The sequence below is a fragment of the Eptatretus burgeri genome, chromosome 15 (genome assembly GCF_056783735.1).
Source record: "Eptatretus burgeri isolate ZD-2024b chromosome 15, Ebu_testis_v1, whole genome shotgun sequence".
Taxonomy (NCBI): domain Eukaryota; kingdom Metazoa; phylum Chordata; class Myxini; order Myxiniformes; family Myxinidae; genus Eptatretus; species Eptatretus burgeri.
In genome coordinates this window covers 11,484,541-11,508,882 of record NC_140975.1, presented here as the reverse complement: position 1 = coordinate 11,508,882, position 24,342 = coordinate 11,484,541, and the positions used below count along the sequence as shown (strand labels likewise).

At 42.5% G+C, this 24,342-nt stretch overlaps 1 protein-coding gene across 1 annotated transcript in view; it reads right to left on the bottom strand.

Moving 5' to 3' along the window:
* Positions 1–23,531, bottom strand: part of LOC147011507 (troponin C, skeletal muscle-like) — a 33,161-nt gene extending 9,630 nt beyond the window's left edge. Inside the window, exons 1-5 of the mRNA XM_085858386.1 lie at positions 23,401–23,531; positions 18,070–18,096; positions 12,803–12,860; positions 10,878–11,021; positions 6,285–6,399 (exon numbers count right to left, since the gene is read on the bottom strand). Of these exons, the coding sequence (XP_085714512.1) occupies positions 6,285–6,399; positions 10,878–11,021; positions 12,803–12,860; positions 18,070–18,096; positions 23,401–23,403 (347 nt within the window). The 5' untranslated portion in view covers positions 23,404–23,531. The remainder of the gene's footprint in view (positions 1–6,284; positions 6,400–10,877; positions 11,022–12,802; positions 12,861–18,069; positions 18,097–23,400) is intronic.
* Positions 23,532–24,342: the final 811 nt, after the last annotated feature.

Here is a 24,342-nt window from a genome sequence, read left to right as displayed (position 1 = left end):
TGTCATCCTTCCAACGTCGGCGAAATAAGTACCAGTTTACTGGGCCGGTGTATACCCCGGTTAAAATAGGTGTACCATATCCCTGTGTCGTAAGAGGCGACCAGGGTTGCGTCAGGAAGGGCATCCGGCGTAAAACATGTGCCAAATCACTATGCGGATCATACGGATGATCCGCTGTGGCGACCCATAACGGGAGCAGCCCAAGATATATATATATATATATATATATATATATATATATATATATATATATATATATATATATATATATATATATATATATATATATATATATATATATATATATATATATATATATCAAAATACGCGGAGTGTAACGAGCACTCTCCCGATCTCCAATGAACATAAAATCCTTCACCAAAGCGTCACCTCCAATCCGGAGGCCTCAACCCGGCGACTCTGTCAAACAGACAAAGATTACACGGTCAACATCAGTTAAACATCAAACGGAGCCGCCTATCCGGATTTCGGGTTTATTTTCCCTCATCAGGGCAAATCATTTCGGTGGCATACCGATAAATATCTAACCAATAATGGCCACATTCGTCATTTCAACATCAATCACACCTCCTGGCTGCTTTTGTGAGCATGCCGCGGATTATGTCTCACACGATAAAACCGTCTGTGGTGTCGGACTTTTATGTCCATTGGAGATTGGGGGAGTGCTCGTCACATTCGACTCTTACGATTTACCTACCGATCGCACCAGATGCCTTCTGGTTGAATGGTTTGCATTCGCAGGAACAATCATCTGGGTGGCAGATGGATGGTTGTCCTTTGCGGATTATACTGTATGGTTTTACCGTGTGAGACATAATCTGCGGCGATGCTCACCATGACAGTCAGGAGGTGCGATTGATCATGAAATGACGAATGTGGTCATCATTGGTTAGATATTTATCAGTATGCCGTCCTGATGAGAGCAAATAAGCCTGAATTCAGGACGGCATGCTGTTGAAGTCATGGGACTCACTCCTGTGGAGTGGTCCAATTGTATGACCATGCATTCTGGCCCTTCGGGGTTAGGACGCATGTGTTTGTTTGGCCATGTGCTTCAGCCTTTGGGCTCAGGGGCATATGTATGCCAATGGGATAGTCTTGTTGGACTGTGTGCTTTGGCCATGGGTCAAGGTGCACGTCCCAAGCTGTATAAATGGTTTTTTTTTTAACCTTTTGTTGTATAAAAAACAACAACAAGGCACCTTCAAAAGAGGCAAATAATCCTGAAATCTGGACAGGACACACACACACATATATATATATATATATATATATATATATATATATATATATATATATATATATATATATATATATATATATATATATATATATATATACATACATACATACATACATACATACATACATACATACATACATACACAGGGTGTGTCAATAAAAGGTTAACCGCTTCAAATGACCACTTTTAGTCATTACCTTAATTTGTTTTGTTTTACAGGAGTGATCAATGATCTTTGGAGAAGTCATTCAAGCATGACCAAAGTATTATACGGAAAAAATGAAGTTCTCTATGGAGTAAAGAGTAAACATTGTCAAGTGTTATTTTGAGACCAAATCAATTGCTTCCGTCCAGACAAGGTTCTGTACTGAATATGGAGTGCATCCGAGAAACAAGCCAAGCAAGCCAGCCATTTGGAAACTCGTGAAAAAGTACAAAAGTGAAGGGACGATTCTCAACATTAACAAGGGAAGGTCCAGTCGTCTAACAAGTGTACGGTGTGAAGGAAACGTGGAACAAATTCATGAGTCAGTGATGCAAAGTCCGAAGAAATTGCATCGACAACGATTGGCTAAGGATCTCACTCCCAGCAGTATCAGAAGAATAATGAAACAAGATTTAAACCTCTTTCCTTACCACATCACAATAGCCCATAAATTGACCGATGGGGATGAAGCAGCACGAGTCGCTATGTGTGAGATGCGACAGCAGAAGATGGAGGCAAACCCAAACTGGATTCACGATGTGTGGTTTGGTGACAAGGCACACTTTCACATCAATGGTGCTGTCAATTCACACAACAACATTTTCTGGGGAAGTCAACGCCCAGATGAGGTCGCTTGAGGGTCGGAAAGTCACTGCTTTTGTGGCTGTCAGCTACAGAGGTGTGTTTGGGCTGTATTGGTTTGAAGACAAAAACGGAAGAACGGTTACCATCAATCAAGAACGATACCGGTCGATTGTCAATGCGTTTTATGAAGACTTGAAGCAATCAATGGGCACTGCAGCCCGCCAGCAACAGTGGTTCATGTAAGATGGTGCTACCCCGCATACAGCCAATGAAACAATTGCCTTTCTGCGTCAAAAATTCGGATGAGTTCTCAGTTTGCGTGTAGAAAATGAATGGTCTCCACATAGCCCCGACCTCAATCCGCTGGATTTGTTTTTTTTGTTTCCTCTGGGGAACTTGCAAGGCTAACATCTACAAGCTAGCAGTTGAGGCTTATGTGCAGACTGTAACCATTAAAATTTGCAGAAACGTCATTGAGAACTTCGCAATCTGTGTGAATGCATGCTGTGTGCATGGGGATGCTCACATTGAACACCTTAACTATGAGCGCATTAACGCATAATGAGTTTCATTTCTCCATGATTTGGTTTTCATTTTCCAAGTTAATTTTTGGTTTTATTACTCAATGTTATGGTTAATAAAGTTTTGAAGTGGTTAATTTTTTATTGACACATCATGTAATATATAAATATATATATTTTTTATGTATATATTGGTACGGCTGTGGAAATTAGTAGAGCACCATATAGGTCCTTAGTTCAGTTATGCCGATAAGTCTGTGTTCAGATAGATTTCCCCACTGTTGTCTAATGGGATTTATTCGTGTGATCAGGGCTGTGCTCTTTGAGTTAGCCGTTTTTCTTTTACTATCGTTATTTTGGACCAACCGCTTCACAACAACCACCTCCACTTCCAACATCGCTCTGACCAACCGCATTTCAACCACAACCACCACCTTCTCCACAACGCCAACCACAACCACCTTCTCCACCACCAACAGTGCTCTCACAACCGCCTTCACACAACCACCTCCTCCACAACCGCCCTCACACAACCACCTTCTGCACAACGCCAACCACAGCCACCATCTCCCAAACTGCATCTCCCCCAATACCCAACAACAGAACAACATCGCTTCACCTTCAACTCCGCGGGCGCCGCCATCTTTGCGCCGGCAACGGTGAGATCGCTGCAAACAAACGCAGTGGTTTCCTTGTTCTCAGCGTCGATGATTTCTACCACGTCCGCTCGCTCCAAGCTTTGCCTCGGATTTCGGATCAGGAGAGCGAGAGGGGCGGAGCCAGTGGGGGTCAGAGGTGAGAGTGTGGAGATCAGATCTCACCTCACGAACCCTATAAACGGCGCACAGAGCGCCAGTTCAGTCAATCTGGAGGGGTCAAGGAGCTGCGCAGAAGTCCGGAGCTTGCAGTCGGTGGGGAAGCTGAGGACAGTGGAGGAGACGGGAGCTGTTGGCGAAGCCCAGCTTGCTGTGCTGCGCAGAGCTGCGCGTTCGTGTATGGGACGTGGGGAGAGCAGGAGGGAGCTCACCAGCCAGCACCGAACGGTCAGAGGTGATCGGGCTTCGGGACAGTCCGAGCATCGCTGAGGGACGGACGGGTTCTTAAAGAGAGCATCAACTCGGACAGAGCATAAGACCCATTCGTTCCTCTGAGGCGTTGCCGGCTGGGCCCGAATCACCGGGCCGTCAGACGAGGCCTGGGCCGGACCGTGGTCACGACTGTGGCCGTAGGGACGGGACGTTGCGGGTTTCCCCAGCGAGGTGAAGGTAACCAGCACGGCCTCGCTGAGCCTCTGCGGTCTACACGGCTCCATGCAATAAAGACCCAAAGAGGTCCAGTCTACCCCTCATCTTTCCTGGGGTTTTTCCTTGCTTTTGAATGAATGTTGTGGTGCCATGTCCGCAAGTAGAACTATATAATAAGTGACTGTACATAATAGATAGACGGTATTAGCTCTTTCTTTTGCATTACTTTTGCTTGACTGATACATGACTGCATGCGTGTTTTGCATACGTGCATGCCTGCATACGTGCCATTGTAAATAAATGTGCTTGTTTAAATGTACCCGGTTCATTGCGTCTTTTCCTTAATTGGGCTGCCTGCCATCTTGCACTCGGAATATAGTTGGTTTTTAAATAGCCGGTAAAGTGATCGGGTCCAACGGGACTGCGCGATAATACCCCGCTCGGTTATCCCAAAAGGAAGCGAGCTGCTTAAGCGGCTCGTTTCCAAGCGGTCCCGTTGAGGTACAATCTCTTGGTAATATACCCGCGCGATTAATGAGGTATATCGACAATTCGGCGATTGACCCTGTAGCGCGGGTAGAGTGCGGACAAGGTTGTGGTGTGCTTAAAAACACACCCGTGGCTGATTTTTGGCGTTGATCCGGAAATCCGCGACTGGATTGTCCGTTTGGTGGGCGCATACGGCCGCGATTCGGCTAAAAGCGGCTGTCCGCATGCCGGCGGGCGAGAATCTACAACAATATATATATATATATATATATATATATATATATATATATATATATATATATATATATATATATATATATATATATATATATATATATATATATATATATATATATATATATATATATAACCATGCACTACACAGAGGGTCGATTTGGCTGAAGTGTATGGCTCAGGTTACAATCCTGGTCATGTCGCTTCTCCAACACAGGAAGTCAGAGAGCAGGAATTTGGCCAGGGTGCTGGTAATAGCATGCTTACTTTTCGCAAAAGATGTTGATGGATCTTTAATGTCCACCAACAAATACCGGCAGACGAGATGCCCAGTTTCATATCCATCCGAGGGATGGGACACACATTGATGAATCACCCTGCCTGCGAAACATGATGGCAATTTATAGCTGGGTTGAGATTCAAAGCCAGGCTTGACAGGTTCAAGATGAGTGTGTGTACCTCCAGTGAGCCCAAAACATATGTTACATTAAAAAAAAAAATGTTTGAGCTGGAGTGCTCGTGTATTATTTGCTGAACAATAATTTTCTCTTGTTCAGCAATAATGCAGTTAAATCTGAGCAAACCCTCCATATACCTGTATCTTGGAGCACCCTTTGATCTATTATGAATGGACGAGGTGTGTGTGTGTGTGTGTGTGTGTGTGTGTGTGTGTGTGTGTGTGTGTGTGTGTGTGTGGAATGTTTTTTATTGAGTTCTACTGGAACTTTCTGATGTGGAATGTGATACACACAAATTATCGTCATGATCTCTTGAGTTGATTACGCTAATTAACAACAAATAACCTGGAAGAAGTCCCATGTCTTAAACGCCCGTCATGATAAGGTGTGTAAAGTAGCTTAATACATCATTCCACGGCATGGAATTCTAATTACAAAAGAAACTTCGAAAACATCTCAAACTGCAAAGCCCGTCCACTTTGTTTTCGGACTTCTTTTTCTTGTGAAAAACCGTACCTTTGACCTTTTGACCAAAATATTCAAGTTGTCTTCATATTATCAAAATGAAGCTTTGTTGAAAATTTGATGATAAAATCTCAAATGATAAAAAAACTTTATGGCCCAGACACACACACACACCACACACCACACACCACACACCACACACCACACACCACACACCACACACCACACACCACACACCACACACCACACACCACACACCACACACACACACAAACACACGATTGAAAAACGCCGTCTTTGGCTGCGTGGGGGACGGGCTAATAACAAAAAGAATGATAACATTGTAACAAACATATTAATAAATACAAATATTAACAATTATATTAGTATAATTTGGCAAGAATAATAATAACAAACGTACAATCCCTGCCATGGCCCAAGCACATCTGGGCTTGGTGAAAGGCAAGCTCATGCCCAAGCAGGACAGCAGGTAGATGTGCAACGAGGCCATGAAGACCAATGAAAATTTGTTCCAATGGACCAACAGGCTCACGAGTTGAAGTCAAATGATTTGGCCACGAGTCCTACATTTGCCTATGATGACCATTCGTCCTCAGAGATGAAACATATTAAGATTTACGAAGACAGTGATCGTACAAGTTTTATTCTGCAGAGACAACTTATGAAAAGGCTTCTACAAACGATACACAAAAGAACAAGCACATTGGTATGCAGTAAACACATGAACATTATAAATGGAGTTCAAGCATGAGGTGCTTGATAAAAATGTCCAGTGCATGGTCTTATATATTCACTGACCTGTCAAGGATACGGAAAGCCTCTGCTAGTTCTGCTTCAGATGCCCCCTTGGTGTCCTCTTTCATCTGTCTCACCATCATGACCAGGAACTCCTCGAAGTCAATGGTGCCACTGGCTGAACAAAATAAGCACAAGCATGAACCTGCTTCTCTACCAGCCAAGACCTTCTAGGACTCTGTGGGTTTGATCCAATCTGTCATTTTTCCAACCCGGATTTACGCAACTGAACCATCATCCCATCCTCCCTCCTATAGACCTGTCAATGACCAACTTTCATTCCAGTCTCTCCTGTTGCTCTTTTGCACCTCTTGGCTGCTATCATAATTTTCTTGTCAATGTCCATATCCCTCTGCCTATTGTTAGAGAACCATCTTAGTGCCTCAAAATCTGGTTGTTCGCACAGACACACTGAGAAGGACAAATCTGCACTCTCACAAAAAAGGATTAGGTTGCCATCCCCACAGCATCTCATATTGATTTGGCCTGGGAATACTTTCACGAAAGCGTACTCTCTCTCTCATGCCCTGATTCACGACGTTCCATTTATGATTGATGTATCCCTCCTCTAGGCCCTGGTGCACCAATTCTGGTGGTGAAGTGCTTGTAGTCAAACAACTTGCTTTCTCAACATGGAAGTTGAGGGGAACTTTGTCACTTCATAACGTTTTCAACAAGTGTGTGTTTATCCATAGCCAAGCCAGAAAATGCCATCTTGCTATTCTCAACTCTCCAACCAGCCTCCTTCCCCAAAACCTTGGAGGTGACTTGTAAAGTGCATCGCTGGTGTATCCTTCCCCTCCATCTCCTCGCTCACCACAAGGGAACTCAACTCAGACTCCACTCAAGACAAGGCAGAATGTCTCAACTGTTTGTTTCCAAATGACGTGTACCTAACCTATCCCCTGTCTCCACCTCACATCCTTCTCATCCACACCTATTTTTTCTTTCTTTTGTATTACATGATCAAGGCAGAGCAAGAGCATAATGGAAAGGGGGAATTACTAACAGCAGAGTAGAAGTGAGTGAGTTCAAGGAGGTTGGGGTGGGGGGTTTGGAGGGGTGAACAAGCTGCCCATAAGCTGAATGAAACACAATAAGAAAAGTGAGGGGAAAGCAGGGTTGAAACAGAAAAGGAACAAACCAACCAGCAACTAACAAACGAAAAAGGTGAGGGAGAGAGAGAAAAAAAAAATCACAATACCCTGGTAAAAGGGAAGTACTTGGGAATGGGGTAATTTAGAGTAGAAGAGAGCATGAGTATGGATGGGGGATGGCCTGAGTTAATGGTAAACAGCTGAGTTGAAACTCTGCAGGGAAGAATGGGACTGAACAGACTGAGGAATTTGGTTCCATTGGCAAGAGAAAAGTGGAACAAATGAGTGCAGGTGAGCGGCCTGGATTTTGGAAGTTTAACAAGAGGAGGGTAACTGCGGGCAGACCATGTACATACTACAGAAACCTGGGAGGATTGAAACAAGAGAGGGTAGAGGGTGCAAGACCAAAAAGGAGGTGGGGGAATACAGAGGACACCAATCTGTCTGCGATGTGAACATAACAGATCTAGACACTCAGAATCATGAGCAGGCGATCCCAATGATTTTGAAGGGCCTTACTTTCCACGGCATCAAGAAGAGAAAGCTGTGAGGCAGGGGCACCACACCAAAGGGGAGAGCAATACTCCAAACTGCAAATGAAAGCCTTACATCCCCATTGCCTTCTCAAATCTGTCATTCACACCTAAGAAGCATCAATGTCCCATGTTTTCAAAGCCTGCTCAGCTGTTCTTTCTTCTCCTTTGTCTGATATGTTGCTCCCAAATTGCAGACAGGTTTCTGACTGACTTTATTTCCACCTCTTCTCTGGTCTAGCTCCCTCTGCTATCTCAACCCACTGACCCCCCACCTCATATTCTTCTTGTAAAGGCCCTGTCACACCTTGACGTTTTAGCCAGCGTATGCCGACGTATGAAAAATTTGTCTAAAACGCTGGCATACGTCGAATACGTTATGGGTAAGTTTGGTATACGTTAAGAGCACGCTGAAGCACACTGGCATACATCGTAGTACGCCGAGCTCGTCGACAAATTTTAAGCATGCTCAAAATTTTTCGATGTATGCCAGCGTGTGACTCACACATTCCGCATACGCTGGCTATAAGTTGTAGGCACGCTATGCGATCGTTGACACACGTCAAAACACGTTACTTGTAAGTTACTCATAAGTCGAAACACATCGAGGTAATGTTTAGCATACCCGAAACTTATTTCTAACCTATGAGTAACGTGCTTTGAACCTATGTGTAACGTATCTCCAACGCATATTGACGTATGTAGACGTATTTGATTGACGTCTTCCGGACGACCACGGAACTTACTGAACATGTTTCTAACTTACAGCTACCGTATAATGGTGTATTGGCAGCGTTTAGGGGAATTGGTATGTAAAAATGGGTTTCACAAGAGGAACCCGTCAGTGTTTCAGACTCCATGGTGAGTAGATGTCCATGTCAGTAGTATCAGTAGTAGTAGTAGTAGTAGTAGTAGTAGTAGTAGTAGGTGAGCGTGTCAGTAGTAGTAGTAGTAGTAGTAGCAGTAGAAGCCGTAGTAGTAGTAGTCGGTCCATGTCAGTAGTAGTAGGTAAGCGTGATGGGGAGGGTGTGGATGATGATGGATCCTCCTTGCGTCCACGGCCACGGCCGGGAGACTTCTTGGCAGCATTCTTCGAAGTTTTCTTCAGCATGATGATGATGTTGACACTTCGACTTCGAATTCGACGTTCGACGACTTGGTTATGATTAAAATCGTCGAGCGGCAGCATCCATTTAAATCGTCGAGCGGCAGCAATTTAAATCGTTGAGCGGCAGCCTATTAATAGGCTACGCCACGTCGGCAATACGCTGCCGCGCTATGCATACCTTAGACTATCATTGGGCATACGTTGTGAACGCCGACAACACGCTAAGCATTCGTTGGTATAACTTATCGAAACGTTCTGTGTACGTCACTAATATGTTATGCATACGTCCAACTCGTTATGAATACGCCCAAAACTGAAAAAAAACATCAATAGTTCAGCGTACGCTAGTGTTTTACATACATTTTGATACGTTGCCATACGCTGGCTAAAACGTCAAGGTGTGATAGGGCCCTAAGCTATTCCTGGTTAATCCTCAAAATCCAAGATTTTCAGACACCACTCTTTTCTGCAGTTTGTGCAACTGCCTTCCAGAGACTGTTCAATCATATTCATCCAGTCAGGTCCTCCAGCAAACAGTGCACCCCCATCAACAACAGCAAACGTTTTTGACAATTTTCCACCTTTTCAGGGGGTTGGTCGAATGATGGCATTACTCTGTAATGATCTGTCCAAAGCATCAGTGTTGTGCCAATCCAAACACTTCAAGATCTTTCTTGACAGTTTCAATCCATCTCTTATAAGAATGCCCTCTTTGTTTCCTTCCTTCTCCCATGAGTTTTATTGCTTTCCTTATAGCTTCATATTCTGACCTTCATTGTACATGACCATACCAACAAAGTCCTCTCTCTTCCTAAGTCCTTTTTCACTAGTATTGATTTTAATCTCCTCCTGATTTCTGAACTTGGAATTATTTATTTCAGAGACGATCCATTCGTCCATCATAACATTCCCATCTCTGACTGTTCTTTCCATTCTTTCAACATATTCGATCCGCATTACCCACATTTGACTTCCACACATCAATACCGGTCTGGTACAGGTTTTATCAACTTGAACTTTCACAGGTAATGGAATGTTTCTGTGCTTCATGATACCATCTCGCTGTCTCCATGTTCACTTTATTCTTGATCCTATGGCTAAATCTGTTCTTCCTAATGCCTCGAACATTCCTCCAATGTAACAGAAACCTTTGACATGTTCTAAATTAAATTCTAAGCTCAGGAGAATTTATTTTTGTTCTTTATCTTTTTCTTTAAATGATTGATCTTCACATCTTTGACATGGGAAAATCCCTGCATTTGTTACCAAGTTTCCAGTGTTACCACCGCACCTGTTGTAGTCCTCTCTATAACATGGCCGACGTTGAATTGAATTCCACGCAACTCCCTTTCCGCATGTTGAACAAGGCCATTGTCAACTTTCTTTCCTTTCTCTTTCTTCTTCACTCGCCGTAACCTTCGTTTTATTTACGTCAGTGTGTAAACCTTTCTTATTTATTGCAGTTTTTAATTTTTGAAACATCTCTTTCACTTATTTTAAACTTTCCCATCTTACTCACAATGTTATACACCCCCATTAATTAACACTACTTAGCCCAAACCTCTTTCCTGCAGGCTGCTGTTTTCTCCCCTCCTCTTTTCCTGTTCGTTCTTTCCCTTATTTGTACCCAACTGTTGTTCCACTGCCCAAAGTGTGATCACATCGCCGGTTGCTCTTCCATGAGCCTGGATTTTGTATCCACAATGCTTTGGGGGGAAACTTTTCTCAGACTTTGTATATTATGTTTTTGTTTTTTTAAGTCCACTGATCTCAACCTTCTGAACACTTTTTCAATATATGTCATCAACATGGAAGTTGATGACACATATTAGACATCATAACAATCTTTGCAACCCACCATCCTCATCGACCTCTTCAATGATAGCATCCAACTCTTCTTTTGTGGGCTCCTGGCCCAGCAACCTCATGACCTTCCCCAGTTCTTTGGTGCTGATGTCCCCTCCTCCATCTTCATCAAAGAGGTCAAAGGCTGCCTTGAACTCTGAAACAAATTGGTAAAACAATCAGCAGTTTTCCTTTGCTGGGTCCTCATCGTTTATCTCAAAAAATTCGAAATGAAGGGAAATATAATTATTTCATACCTAAAGAGAAAGAAAGTGGTGCAAAAGCATACAACACCCAACTTAATGGTTTTTCCACATCTGGCAGCTTTTGAACATCATCATGCAGCACCAGAATGATAATTTAAAATGTGTAGGACAGATTGAGGCCTCAGAGACTCAGGTCTGTTTTTTGTGTAGTTATTTCCAAGGCTTCTTCTGCTGACGTACCTGAAGGCAAAGCTCTCAAATCCAATCGGTCACACCTGCTTTCACGGAGAGTTTGCCTTCCATGGGTGAACGTCAAAAGAGGTTGCCATGAATGAGTAGAAGCAGACCCAGTCAAATCCTGCACTGCTTGTTCAAATCCTGACTGAGTCTCAGACCTTAAAATTATTGAATAACTGGCATACATTTTATGAAACCATGGGTTATTCCACTATCAATAGTTTGATTGATACATTTATGATCATTGCTAAATTTACAGAGAAAAGGACACTGTGCTTTCCATTATTATAATATGAGCAAGTACAACCTGTTGCGTCGCTGATGGGAATATTAAGGGGGGGCGGAGGAGAAAGAGAGAGGAAGAGGGAGAGAGAGGGGCGAGAGAGGGGGGAGAGAGAGGAGGGGGTGGAGAGGAGAGGGGGTTTGAGAGGAGGAAAGCATGAGGGGAGGATGATGGAAGGCACCATGATGCAAAGGGAAGGCAGCGTGAGGGCCTGAGGGGAAGGGAAGGGAAAGCAGCGTGAGGGGCGGGGAAGGGAAGGCAGTGTGAGGGTAAGGGAAGGGCAATAAAACACACCCAACAGAGCACTTGCCAAGTGGCTTAAGCACTCAAGCAAGCACTCAGCCAAAATGGTTGCTAAGGAATGGCTGGCTTGGCAAGCGATTAGCGATCGCCAGACGGTCATATTAAACACCTCCCAGAGATGCCTGGAAGAATGTCCTCCGAATAGTTTTTTTATTATTCTTATTTTTTTTAGCAGTCGGAACTGCTACTGACAATTAAAAAGTTTAAATTTTGAAATTCAGTTCAGATTAAGAGATTCTCGAGGTTATCGCGTTTGCGTAAATGAAATAAAGCCACAAACATTGGCATCTCTGGGCGTTTATATGCATTGTTACATATCCAGCAATTTGTAGGTATGATGCTCAGGTATTCAATGATATGAATGAGGAAAGTGAAAAAATAACTTTATCATGAAGAAACCGTTGTGGCCTGCGCCAAGTCAAGGCATTGTTGTGCAGGCCAAAAAAATGGTGAATTTAGACCCCAGCAAGGAACATCGAGGTGCCCAAGGATAATGCCTTGATAAAGGATAACTATATAAGGCTGTTAATTATCTTCAAAAGGGGTGTTTTAATTAACTCAAACACCCAATTTTCACTCATGCACTCCCTTGGAGTTCCCTTAGTATGCATGCAGTTTCAGGCTGCTAGGTTTCATGGTTTTGGAGTTATGGAGGACACACACACACACACACACACACACACACACACACACACACACACACACACACACACACACACACACACACACACACACACTGATATACCCTGACATTTATTATTATAGATTGCTTCCAAGAAGCATTGAAAAATAATGAGTGAGCTGGAAAATGAAACCAGTAAATTTCGACTGGATTCTTGGACATATGTCTAATCCAGATTAAAGGTGTTTTTGTGTGTTTGTGTGTGCACACACGCAACTCAACCTTACCTGCAATCTGTTCTTCTGACAGGTGTGAACGAGCATCTGCCTGAGCCTCTGTTCCTTGCTGAAAGCAAATGATATTCATGACTGAGGTATGTTAGTTCTATTTCATGTTTATGGGATGAAACAAACATATTTGATGTCTCATTTCATGCGATGTCAATAGTGTGTGAATGACGAACAACTCTAATTTAAATTATGAACAGAGTTGTCTTGCCTTGTACTGATTCCCTTACCTTTTTAATACTTTTTGTAACTTATTTTCCACGTGATGAAACTTGTAATCGTTGCTGCAGTTGTGCATTATTTAATCACCCTAGTTTGTGTTGTTATTCATTTATTTGTCTTTTAAATAATGTATTGTTTGTTGTCATCGCTATTTGTGGGTTTCAGAAGCTGGAACAGAATCCTCCCAGGACTCAAAGTTTCCGTGACATTATTTTTTCTTTATAGGATCACACTTCGAGGACTATGTTGTGTTGTTTTGTTCTCGTGTCTTTGTTCTAAGAGATCTTTTTAGGCCTGTAACTCAAAGGAAGATGAAGGAGAGACACACAGCCTCTAATTGTAGTTCGGTTGTTGTTATATTCCCCAATACGGTTTTCAAAGTTTAATTGAGGTTCTGTTATATTACTCCTATTGTTCCAACTCACTGACACATGAGTGTATCTGACCCCCTTTCAACCCACTCTCCTCGGGGCTCATGCAACTAGGTTTCCAACGGTATACGCATTATGTGGTGATAGCCTGGGCAACAATCTAGAAATAGGGAGAGAAGGACTACATCTTTGATGCCAGTTTGGACCCTGGATTGTTTTGAACTGGAAAAGCCTTCTTGAGAGATCAACTCTTATTGAGAGGGTGAATTCACTTATTTGAGATGGCCAAAGCATGGACAGAGAACAGAAAGACATTGAGAGATTGAGAGGAAATGATGCTTGGTTGAGCAGAGAGAAGCAGAAGATGAGAGCAGTCTAAGTCAGAGAAGACTCCACTGTAACTGCCCAAAGTCCCCCAAGTCCGGGGTTCAGCGAGTCCTCCCCAAGCCTAGGCCCACCTGTCCCCCAAGTCCTCCCCAAGCTCAGGCACACCAGTCCCCCAAGTCCTCCCCAAGCCAAGGCCCACCAGTCCCCCAAGTCCTCCCCAAGCCCAGGCCCACCAGTCCCCCAAGTCTTCCCCAAGCCCACCTCTTTCCAAGTTTCCAGGTTATCAGTCCCCCCCACTCCCTCACCCTCTTCCCCATTTATTTAACGATAAATTATTGTTTTTGTTCAATTTCTGCTTCTTCCCCAGTTTTCTTTTTTTGAAGGTATTGAAAAAATATCGTCAACACGATACTACGTTTTTCAAACTGTCGATATATTGGCACATTCGAGAATGGAAAAAGTTGTGCGGTATCATTTACCGAAGATTTTGTGATGTATTTTCATTTATTTCATAAGAACATCGAGATGAAGGACTCATTTTATCACAACGCGATAGTCCCAGGAAAAAAGACAATATGTGCAACACCATTCACTTCTCGCCTAGCATGCAAATGGTGAAAAAAATTTCATCCCATCTCGGTTGCCAGTTCTCCTGCCTTATCATCAGGGTCTTCCATTGAGGATCCTGAGACTGTGCCTGAGGCGGAGGAGACTGTATACACCAATATAATCACCACACTGAACTCTGACTCAACCCCCATGCAGGAGAACTTTTATCAAGACAGCAAAGTGAACATACAAAACACGCGGCCCCCAGGGCAACTCAGGAGCGTTCTGCCCTCGGAGCGACAAACACCATAGTCAAACATAACACTCATCCCACCCCCCAATTATCGCGGTTGATGCTCATTTCATCCCCCCAAGCACCCATCGCAAACAAAGAATAACTTCTAAGAAATAAATTAACACAGGATGGGTTGAATGCTGGACGTCGGGATGACGTGCATGTCCAGAGAGGCCAAACCTAGCGACAGACATAACGCCTTAATGATATCCCAGCAAAAAGAGCACACCATGCAGGTAGAGGGACAGACGGTGAAATCCGGAGTCTTTAAAATGCTTTTTAAAAATCGCATTTGTCAGTGTTTGACCTTTTGACCCCACCACACAAGACGGGCACAAAAATGACACTGCTCTTGCACGTTATTGCCATGTGGTGATCATATCTACCAAGTTTGATTAATTTCTGCCCAACCGTTTATAAGGAGATAGCGTTGCGGACGGACAGACAGACACATTGACATACGGAGCCAAATTCAATATCCCCCGTTTTTTTCAGAAAGCGTGGGGATAATAACAGCAACATTCTCATGACAGAACTAGAGAGGTCATAGAACACGTTACCCCATGCAGTGTTTGTGTATATTCTTTATTTAAAATAAAATAATGATTTTAAAGATCATTTTAAAAAAATTCCGAAAGTTTAGTATGATTGAAGCAGTCTTGTACGCCACCCTTAAACAACAACTTATTTAACATGTCCAAGTAATGAAAAACTGGAGGTTCATGGAAGTGCAAAGAAGGCCATTTGTGTTCTGCAGTGTTCAATTATATAATTCAAATTAAATAACATAAAGATTGTAAAAGTCGTATAAAACATTAAGTTTGAAATTTACCACCATTGACACAGTGTCTCTTACACCACTCTATCTAATACATTCCATCAGCTCTTCATGCCTGTTGTGTCCTTTATGACGTTATTAAAAACAGTAAGTTTTCTCTTTGGAATGATTTTCAATTTTGTTTTACTGCCAGACAGGCAGTCAGAGCAAAATATTTATCTCACTCCTCTCTGTGCATGTGCGATCGGGACAAATTCAGAGACGAAGTATATGCTAAACGGAGGGTTCGTTTTCCAATTAATGTTCAGATTTGTGTTCAAAATATAACGTTCAATTGAAATTAAGTTGTTCCTCAATCATAAACTGACGTTGGTGGACAGTCAGTCAGTTAGACAGACAGACGGACAAACGGACATGATCCAATTTCCGTAACCCCGCTTTTCACTTCACGTGTGCTGGGTACTGATGCCAGATGCACTGCATACTGAGCTGATACACCCGTTAAGGATGGGTGACTGGATGTACGGGATTTGATAAGATGGGAGAGTCAAGCAGCAGTGGCAGCAGTAGCTGCAACATTAACCATGGGAGTAACAACAACAACAACAACAACAATAACAACACTCTATGGTCCATCCATCCATGGGGACCATACTATGTGCAGAGCGTTGGTGCTGCCAAAGCAGTCTCCTTGGCTATTGGGCACAATCCTGGATAGGTCGCCACTCCGACACAGTTTTGCAGCAAGCTGGCACTCATTTTACCGACCTCAAAAGGATGACGGGCAGAGTCAACCCCACCTGGTATTAATTCAACATCCCAGTGGGATTTGAACTCAGGATCCAAAGATCCCAAGCCCACCACCCTAACCATTAAGCCAACACGACGCATGCTCTTTGATGATGGTGCCAGAAGCCCCGCCCACCAGAACGCGATGACATCATCAAATATGGTGAACGCTTTGAGAGAAGTGTACTATTGACTGGGCCGAACCGAATGAATGGACTTGGATGTACCTTTGATGCCACAAGCAGAATTGTAAGATTGTCAATTTTGCCTACAAAGTTTCGAATGATGCGTGAAGCCTTGAGAGAGGAGATATGAAACGAAAACAGACAGACAGTCAAACACCGTTCTTTTATCAATACAGAGTATTTGAACCCGATGTACAATTGACGTAAAAAGATTTTTTTTAACATTTTCCTTTTAATTTGTCGTTTTGGCATGTGAAACCAAATTTTTATTTGCTTCACATGGAAAACACTGAGCTATCAAAACATCATAGTTGCATCTCCAGCAGACGAGTACAACTTATTACTTGCAAAATCGAAGATTTTTCAAGTATATCGGTTAGTCGATTTTGTTCGTCTGTCTGTCTGTCTGTCTGTCTGTCTGTCTGTGTGTTTCTCACCTAGTGGTCACAATTTTAAACCGATCTTCACGAAACTTCACCACATGGTAGAGTTTGTCATAAGGAAGAAGCCTATTGTTTTGAGGTCAAAAGGTCAACAACTTTGGTGAGATTTCTAAATTCCTCAATTTTCATCCGATTGACTTGAAATTTGAAGAGCATTTTCATATCAGTTTACTGAATTAAACCACCAATTATTTTGGAGGTCCACATCAGCCAAAAGGTCAACAAAGAACCAATATCTAAAATTGTCAATTTTCATCCAATTCACTTGAAATTTGAAGAGGAGTTGCATATTCGGTCATAAAATTAAACCACCAATTATTTTTGAGTTTCAATTTGTTTTATGGATTTTGCAAGTATCGTGCTCTGCACAACGTCTTCTTCTTGTTAGTTGCAAAATCGAAGATTTTTCAAGTATATTGGTCAGTCGTGTTATTCTGTTTGTCTGTTTGTCACCAAGAGATCACAATTCCAAACCGATCGTCATGAAACTTTACCAAGTTGTAGAGGTAGTCTCAACTGAGAAGCCTATTGATTTTGAGATCAAAGATCAAAGGTCATCTTGAGGTCAAATTTCTGAAATCGTCATTTTTCATCCGATTGACTTGAGATTTGATCAAGATTTGCATATTGCGTCACTGAAATGGGAAACCAACAATTTTTGAGATCAAAAGGTCAAAGGTCATCTCAAGGTCAAACTTCTAAAATCATCAATTTCAATATGAAAAATCATCAATTTTCATCTGATTGACCTGAACTTTGATTAATATTGTGAATTTTAATCTTAATGAAATAGACAATTTGATGTATCCATGGAAACCGTTGGAGAAGGGGGGTGGGGTTTGCAAGTATCTTGCTCTGCATGTTGTCTTTTTTCTTGTTTGATTATTGAACCTTGCATGAATCAATACATTTTATTAATATGAATAGTTTTATGCTCTCACAACATCGAGATTTCTGAATTAACAAATAATCAATCATTTGTTTAAGCTGCCACCATTGCACATAGTATCAAGCGAATGAAAGCACCCTGCCACATTAGCCTTCCCTTCATAGACTTTGACTGGTCGACTGAACAGTTAATCATCGTTTAAAAATGAAACCTCCACCAAATAGAAAAGCTGCCCAACAAAGCAACAAAGCATTTAAGGTTCAAGTCATTGATGGGTACCTGTTTTAGTCGATGGTGGTTTTATTTTTGAACATGTCTCCTCTCAACTACAAGCAAGTGATGTGAGTTAATCGTGATGTCCCATACTTCTCGGACAAGGCAATGATGGCATTCCAAAAAATACGTAAATGTAGTCTTACCTCTGCAGCGGCTTCATCTGCCGTAGTCTGCAATTACATATTAGCATGAAAGTTTTACTTCAAATGGTGTTACATCATCTTTCAGAGCACACACAACACAGCACTTTGTGAATGAATACATTGTTAATATCATAATACTTTAGAACTGAAACACAAGATGAGGTGAGAAAATGATGTGAGCTTAGGAAGGAGTTACAGGGAGTGATGATGAGGATAATGGGGAATGAAGAAAGGGGAAGGGTTTAGGAAAAGGAAAGACAATGAAGAAGTGGAGAGGAAATAAACAATCGATATTTTGTATACTTTGCGAAATTTTATTTAGTATTTTCAGTTTAATTATTCATCCCACAAGTACATATTTAATACTAATTATGTATCAAGAATACCTTGTTTACACAGATTTCAGCTATTCAGTTATTACAAAGTTTTTTTTACAATTGACCTTTACTCAATACATTTATTATTGTTCATTTCATATTAATCATTCCATCCATCCATCCATCCATCCATCAGGACCATACTCTGTACAGAGCATTGGTGCTGCCGAAGCAGTCTAATGGGCTATTGGGCACAATGCTGAAGGGGTCGACACTCCGACACTGGATACTCAAATGGCTCAATCATCCCAGCAAGCTGGTACTCATTTTGCCGACCTCAGAAGGATGACAGGCTGAGTCAACCCCACCATGGTATTAATTCAATAGACGAGCGGGATTTGAACTCAGGACCCTCAGATACCAAGCCTGCCACCTGAACCATTAAGCCAACATGAGGCATACTGGTTTATACCCACTCGTTATCCCACAAAAATCCCATACAGAGTAGAGCGAGCATAGACACCCTCTTCCATAAATTATGAAAATGTACTCGGTTGAGCATTTCTTTATGTTCTTCAACTTTCTCTTCACAATCAATCATTTCATGAAGAAAATGAAGAACAAAAATATATTCTTCTGAGCTCAGAATTTAATTTAGAAGAGGTCAAAGGTTTCTGTTACCTTGGAGGCATGTTGGAGGCATCGAAAGGAACAGAATTATCCATTAGATCAAGAATAAAGTGAACCTCGAATACGTGGAGACAACGAGATGGTAATCATAAAGCACAGAAACATTCCATTACCTGTAAAAATTCGAGTCGAAGAAACCTGTATCGGACCGGCATTGATGTATAGAAGTGAAACTTGCATGGGCAATGTGGATCGAATACGTAGAAAGAATGGAAAGAACACAGATGGGAATGATGCAATGAATGAATGGATTGTCTCTGAAAGAAAGAATTGCAAGCTTCGAGATCAGGACGAGATTAAAATGAATATTAGTGAGTGAAGAAGAACTTGGGAAGAGAAGACTTGGTCAGTATGGTATGGTCATGTCCAATGAAGGTCAGAAGATGAAGCCCAAAAATAATGGAATAAAGCTCGTGGTAGAAGGAAGAAAGCCGAGCAGACATCCAAAAAAGAGAGGAATTGAAACTGTCAAGAAAAATATGGAAGTTTGGGATTGCCACGATACTGATGCTTTGGATAGATCCTCATGCAGTAATGCCATCATTCGATCAACCCCATGAAAAGGGGAAATGGTCCAAAACCTTTGCTCTTGATTTTTTTTTCTTTTTTGGGGAGAGTTATTAGATTTGAGGTATAGACTCCCATTTGTGTTTGTGTTGAATATAGGACTTGTATCCCTTTATTATGATTTAAATGTACAGGTATACATTGTCCTGTTTTTGTGTGCCGCTGTGAGATGGTATTGTGAATTGTAACAGCAAATTTAGGTTAAAGATCTGATGTAAGTGTTCCTCCATGTTTGACATCAGGCAAGGCAAGGTAAGCGGAGATGGGATTGCATTGTGACAATCGTCAACCGGCCATCTTTTGCTTGTACTTGACAACATTGCTTGAGATTTGAGACTTAAGACTTGAGGTCTGATGACATTGCTGAACTAACAGAGTGCAGGATGGATTATATCCTTTGACTGCCAATAATTTTGTCTGTGGGAGTCTTTCAGAGTCTTTAGGAGGTAGACTTCAAAATTCTATCTGAATTATTCACCGATTCCAATTTGTACTGCTTTTAATAAATTTTCATTGATTTTTTGGGAGTCTCGTGAGTGGAGGAGGCCAATGGGCCGACCACGTGCCAATGGGCCGACCAATAGGATCATTGGCATCTCCCACAATGAGGCTGAGTTTTTGGGCCTCACTCTCTCACCTCAGGCAGGTCGTTGGTCTTTCTGTCTTCTACCGTCTCCTCTCCGGTCTCACCCCCGCTGCCCCCCTGCTTTGTCTGTGATATGTCCCCACCATATTTCCGCAGGGTGCTCAACGTCCGCCAGCAACCCCCTTCTCGTAAAACTACCAAAATCACGAATCACTGCTCACCCTTCACTCTTTCATTCCTCTTTTCCGCCTTTGGGGTAAACCCCCTTACTCTCTTCAATCCCATTCTTCCCTCCAGGCCTTCAAAACAGCTGTTCACCACCAACTCTTATCTCCTTCCATCCAAATCCTTGATCTTTTCTACCCCCGTTAATCCACCCGAAACCCACCTCCTTCAAATTCCCTACTTTCCTTCCTGAAAGTCCCTGTTAAGTCCATCTTGTATTCCCCATGTTCCCCACCCCATCCCTCTCACTTCCACAGATCTCCTAATGTCTCTGTTCCCCACTGTTTTGTCTTTCCCACTCCTGCCCCTCTTGTTTCATGCCCCCCCACCCCCTTGCTGTGCGTTGCGTGTTAGCTCTCATACGAGCCTCGACAAGGTATACAAAAAATATATATAAACTTCATCTTATTTTCTCCATCTAATATCTTTACATTAATCTTCTTCCAAGATTCCTCTTCTAACCTCGACACCTATTTTCCCAGTGGCATTTGGCACACACTGTGGAACACGACAGAAGCACATTGAGCTCAATCCGAGAGCCTCGACCCTCCAACCGATGGGGTTCAAATTTGAGTCCCAGTGACATTTGGCACACACTATGGAAGAGGACGTGCAGCCTGAGAACACAAGTTCCTGTCGTTTCAGATTTGATTATACAGAATTCAACCGTGAACACCTTAGAACAAACAGCCATTAGCAAAGCAGATTAAAACAGCACTTCAACAAGCTTTTGTTGGTGGGTTCAGTAGAAGGCAGCATGCGGGGATTTTCGGCATTTACTTATGCTCTAACAGCTACCTGCTCTGAACAATTAAAAATTTTAATGTTAATTTTGACAGAGATGCCACACTGCAGGTATGATATGGTACAGCGCTCTTTTAAATTGTCTGCCTTCTTGCGATGTATCACTGTCTCAGGTCGTGAAGAAGACCCACATCCGAGGTAAGGAGCACAATGAAGAACTGTTGCTGCGAGAGCAACGTCGTCATAAAAGATGGTGTCACTGTTATAATGACGTCACTTCCCCCAACATAAGTGGTTTTGTTTGTCTGAAGTTAAGTCCGGTGTTGTTTGCATGTCTGTGTGATTCGTGTCTGCAGCTCCTCCACGAGCCACAGACTAAAACAATTAGTCTGATTTATTTGAGTTACACGTTCGCCCTGCGTAGACATACCACGTGATGTCGAATATTGCCAAAACTGGGTCTAGTTCAATGTCACTTTTTAATTTTACTGCCAGCACCAAACGGCAGCTTACAGCTGGGTGAATAATCACAGGTCAACAGATGGAAAAAAAATCTATTTGTACTCTGGCCTGGGTTCTTCATGGGTATCTCTTCGCTTTACTGATCCTCACAAAACTAGATCGATTTCAAAAACGAACCACAAACACAATTCCAGGGACGAACTTACAGTTCCACAAACCATCAAGCGGTTCAACTAATTTCCCGGATTACAAACCATACTGACGGGACTTGTACCTACACTGAAAACATTATTTGGTGCTTGGTGTTCGGCAATGGCCCACCGATACCACCGGGATGAAAGCCGCCTCGACGCCATCTTGTTTACTCTTGCAAATGATTAGAATTTCGATGAAGATATATATGTGAAAACCCTTTCACCATAACTAGCTGCATCCGATTGTTGGAACTGAACCCTGTACCTTGAGAACCCTGTACCGTGACATCTCTCGCCGAATGAAAAATTATCTCCTCCAGTCTTTGCTGCAAATCACACCAAATGGTCCGAAGATCCGCTCTCGTGAGTGTAAAGAGCGTCTGCGAGAAATCCACACGTAAGTTGGCTTAAACAAGTCTTTCAACACGATTTGGAAAATGCTGAAAATCGTGCAGTCATGCCAGGAAGCAGTCAGGTTGATGTTGATGAGTCAAAATCTGTGATAAAAGTCAATATTTGGACAGGTGAGAAGGCTACGTCAGACAGACAATGGATGTCTTGCACCTGTGGAGCTCGAATGTGCAGGTTCAGACTCCGGTGAAACAGAATGAGCAAGAAACGACATCACCTCGTTATGGATGAAGCCTCATTACCTTGAAACACCTGATCGCATTCAACGTTCACAGACACTGACGACAGTGAGAAAGGATGGATACCTGCACCTTGTTGTGCACAAACAACGATATATGGTTGATACAAAAACAGTTCAGAGTTACAACTAGCACCTTGTGGATACACTCGTGATGTATTAAGATCAATATTTTCATCCACGTTCTCTTTGTTGATCACATCGTACTCTGGAATCATTGTACAGACAAGCAATGCACATCTTTCACTCTATTCGGGAAGTAATTAAATATATATTTTGTTTTACTCGTTCGACTTACCTGCTCATGAACATCCAGAATACACATTGCTTTGTACTTCTTTTAATCATTGTTTAGATTCCACAATTTGGATCGAGCAATCATCTTGAAAAAGTACCCATCGTCAGGAATTAGCCGACAGGAATCATTTCACATTAAATTAACAATAAACATATCAACTTGATGGACCACTTAAAAACTGGACTGGTGAGAGAAATAATATGGTGACATTGCCTGACCAAGCTTCTAGATACCATCAGATAGACCTGGGGCCTTCAGGTGGCCCCTTCAGTAGTCCTCCAGATCTCAGAGATTAAGCTGTAGCCACCGACTTAAAATAAATAAATGAATGATGAAACCCTGGGCAAGTTCAATCAAAACTCCATCAGTTAGTTGGGCCAGACCATCACTTTGCTCTCAGTGGGTAAATAAGGGGGATTTAAAGGGGATAATATCAAAACTAATGAATAATTGCATTATGACACACACACACACACACACACACACACACACACACACACACACACACACACACACACACACACACACACAATATACAGTATGTAGATTCCATGGAAAACAAATGAGTGCAACCACCATGCAGGTCACTTCATCCTTACCATGCTGATGGCTGTTGTGGGGTCGGAATACTTTTGGTATTACGTTAACGATGTCACCTCGACAAGAGCGAAGATTCCTCTGTCCTGCTCCTTTTATCATGTCGCCCAGGAACCTTAGTCCTTTTATGTCCCTCATCCCTTGGCCCAGGCCATCCTCAGACGCGCCGAAGTCGGCTATGTATAACAGCACCTCCTGGAAGATTGTGTGCCGAGAGCGGGTGAGGTTTCGAGTATCTCTGTAATGTCGTCTCCATGCCAAGGAAGTTGGCAACGAAATGATTGACTGTGGCAGAGGGTTCTTGGTGTTCGTACGTGAGAAGTGAAGCTCCCTCGAAATAAATCACTGACCCATGTAGTGATGAAAAGAGGTCGACAGCCAGCTGTCCAAAGTAGTGATCACCACTGTTGGCATCGAGGGATCTTCCAAGCATTAAAAATCTAAAATCTCTTCTTGGATCATTTAAAGTTGAAATCCTCTGTTTTGTACGAATGTTTCATGGATTGCACTGTAATCGACCAGGTGTATACATATTGCATATGCAAAAATGATGACATTTTTCACCTTCCTCCCCCACCCAAAGTGCGTGGCTCATGTAAATACTTATTATTATTATTTTGGATACAATGTCGAGGTTCATGGAGGAGCTGGAGCACAGAACGGATCAGGACTTAACAGGACAAAAGGAACAGGAGAAAGAGAGTGCGGAAAACGACCAACAGTAAGGATGAGGGACAAAATAGGGGGACACTTGGAGATATAAGGGATGTGGGGAACAATGAGGGGTAGGGGAGGACACACGGAGTGGACAAGATGGATACAGCCGCGAAATCTCAGGAAGGAAAAAAACTGGAAACTTGGGGAGTGCGTTATTGGGGGTAGAAAAGGTCATGGTTTTGGATGGGGGAACTTTATTATTCCTCTCTTCTCATCACAAATTCCTT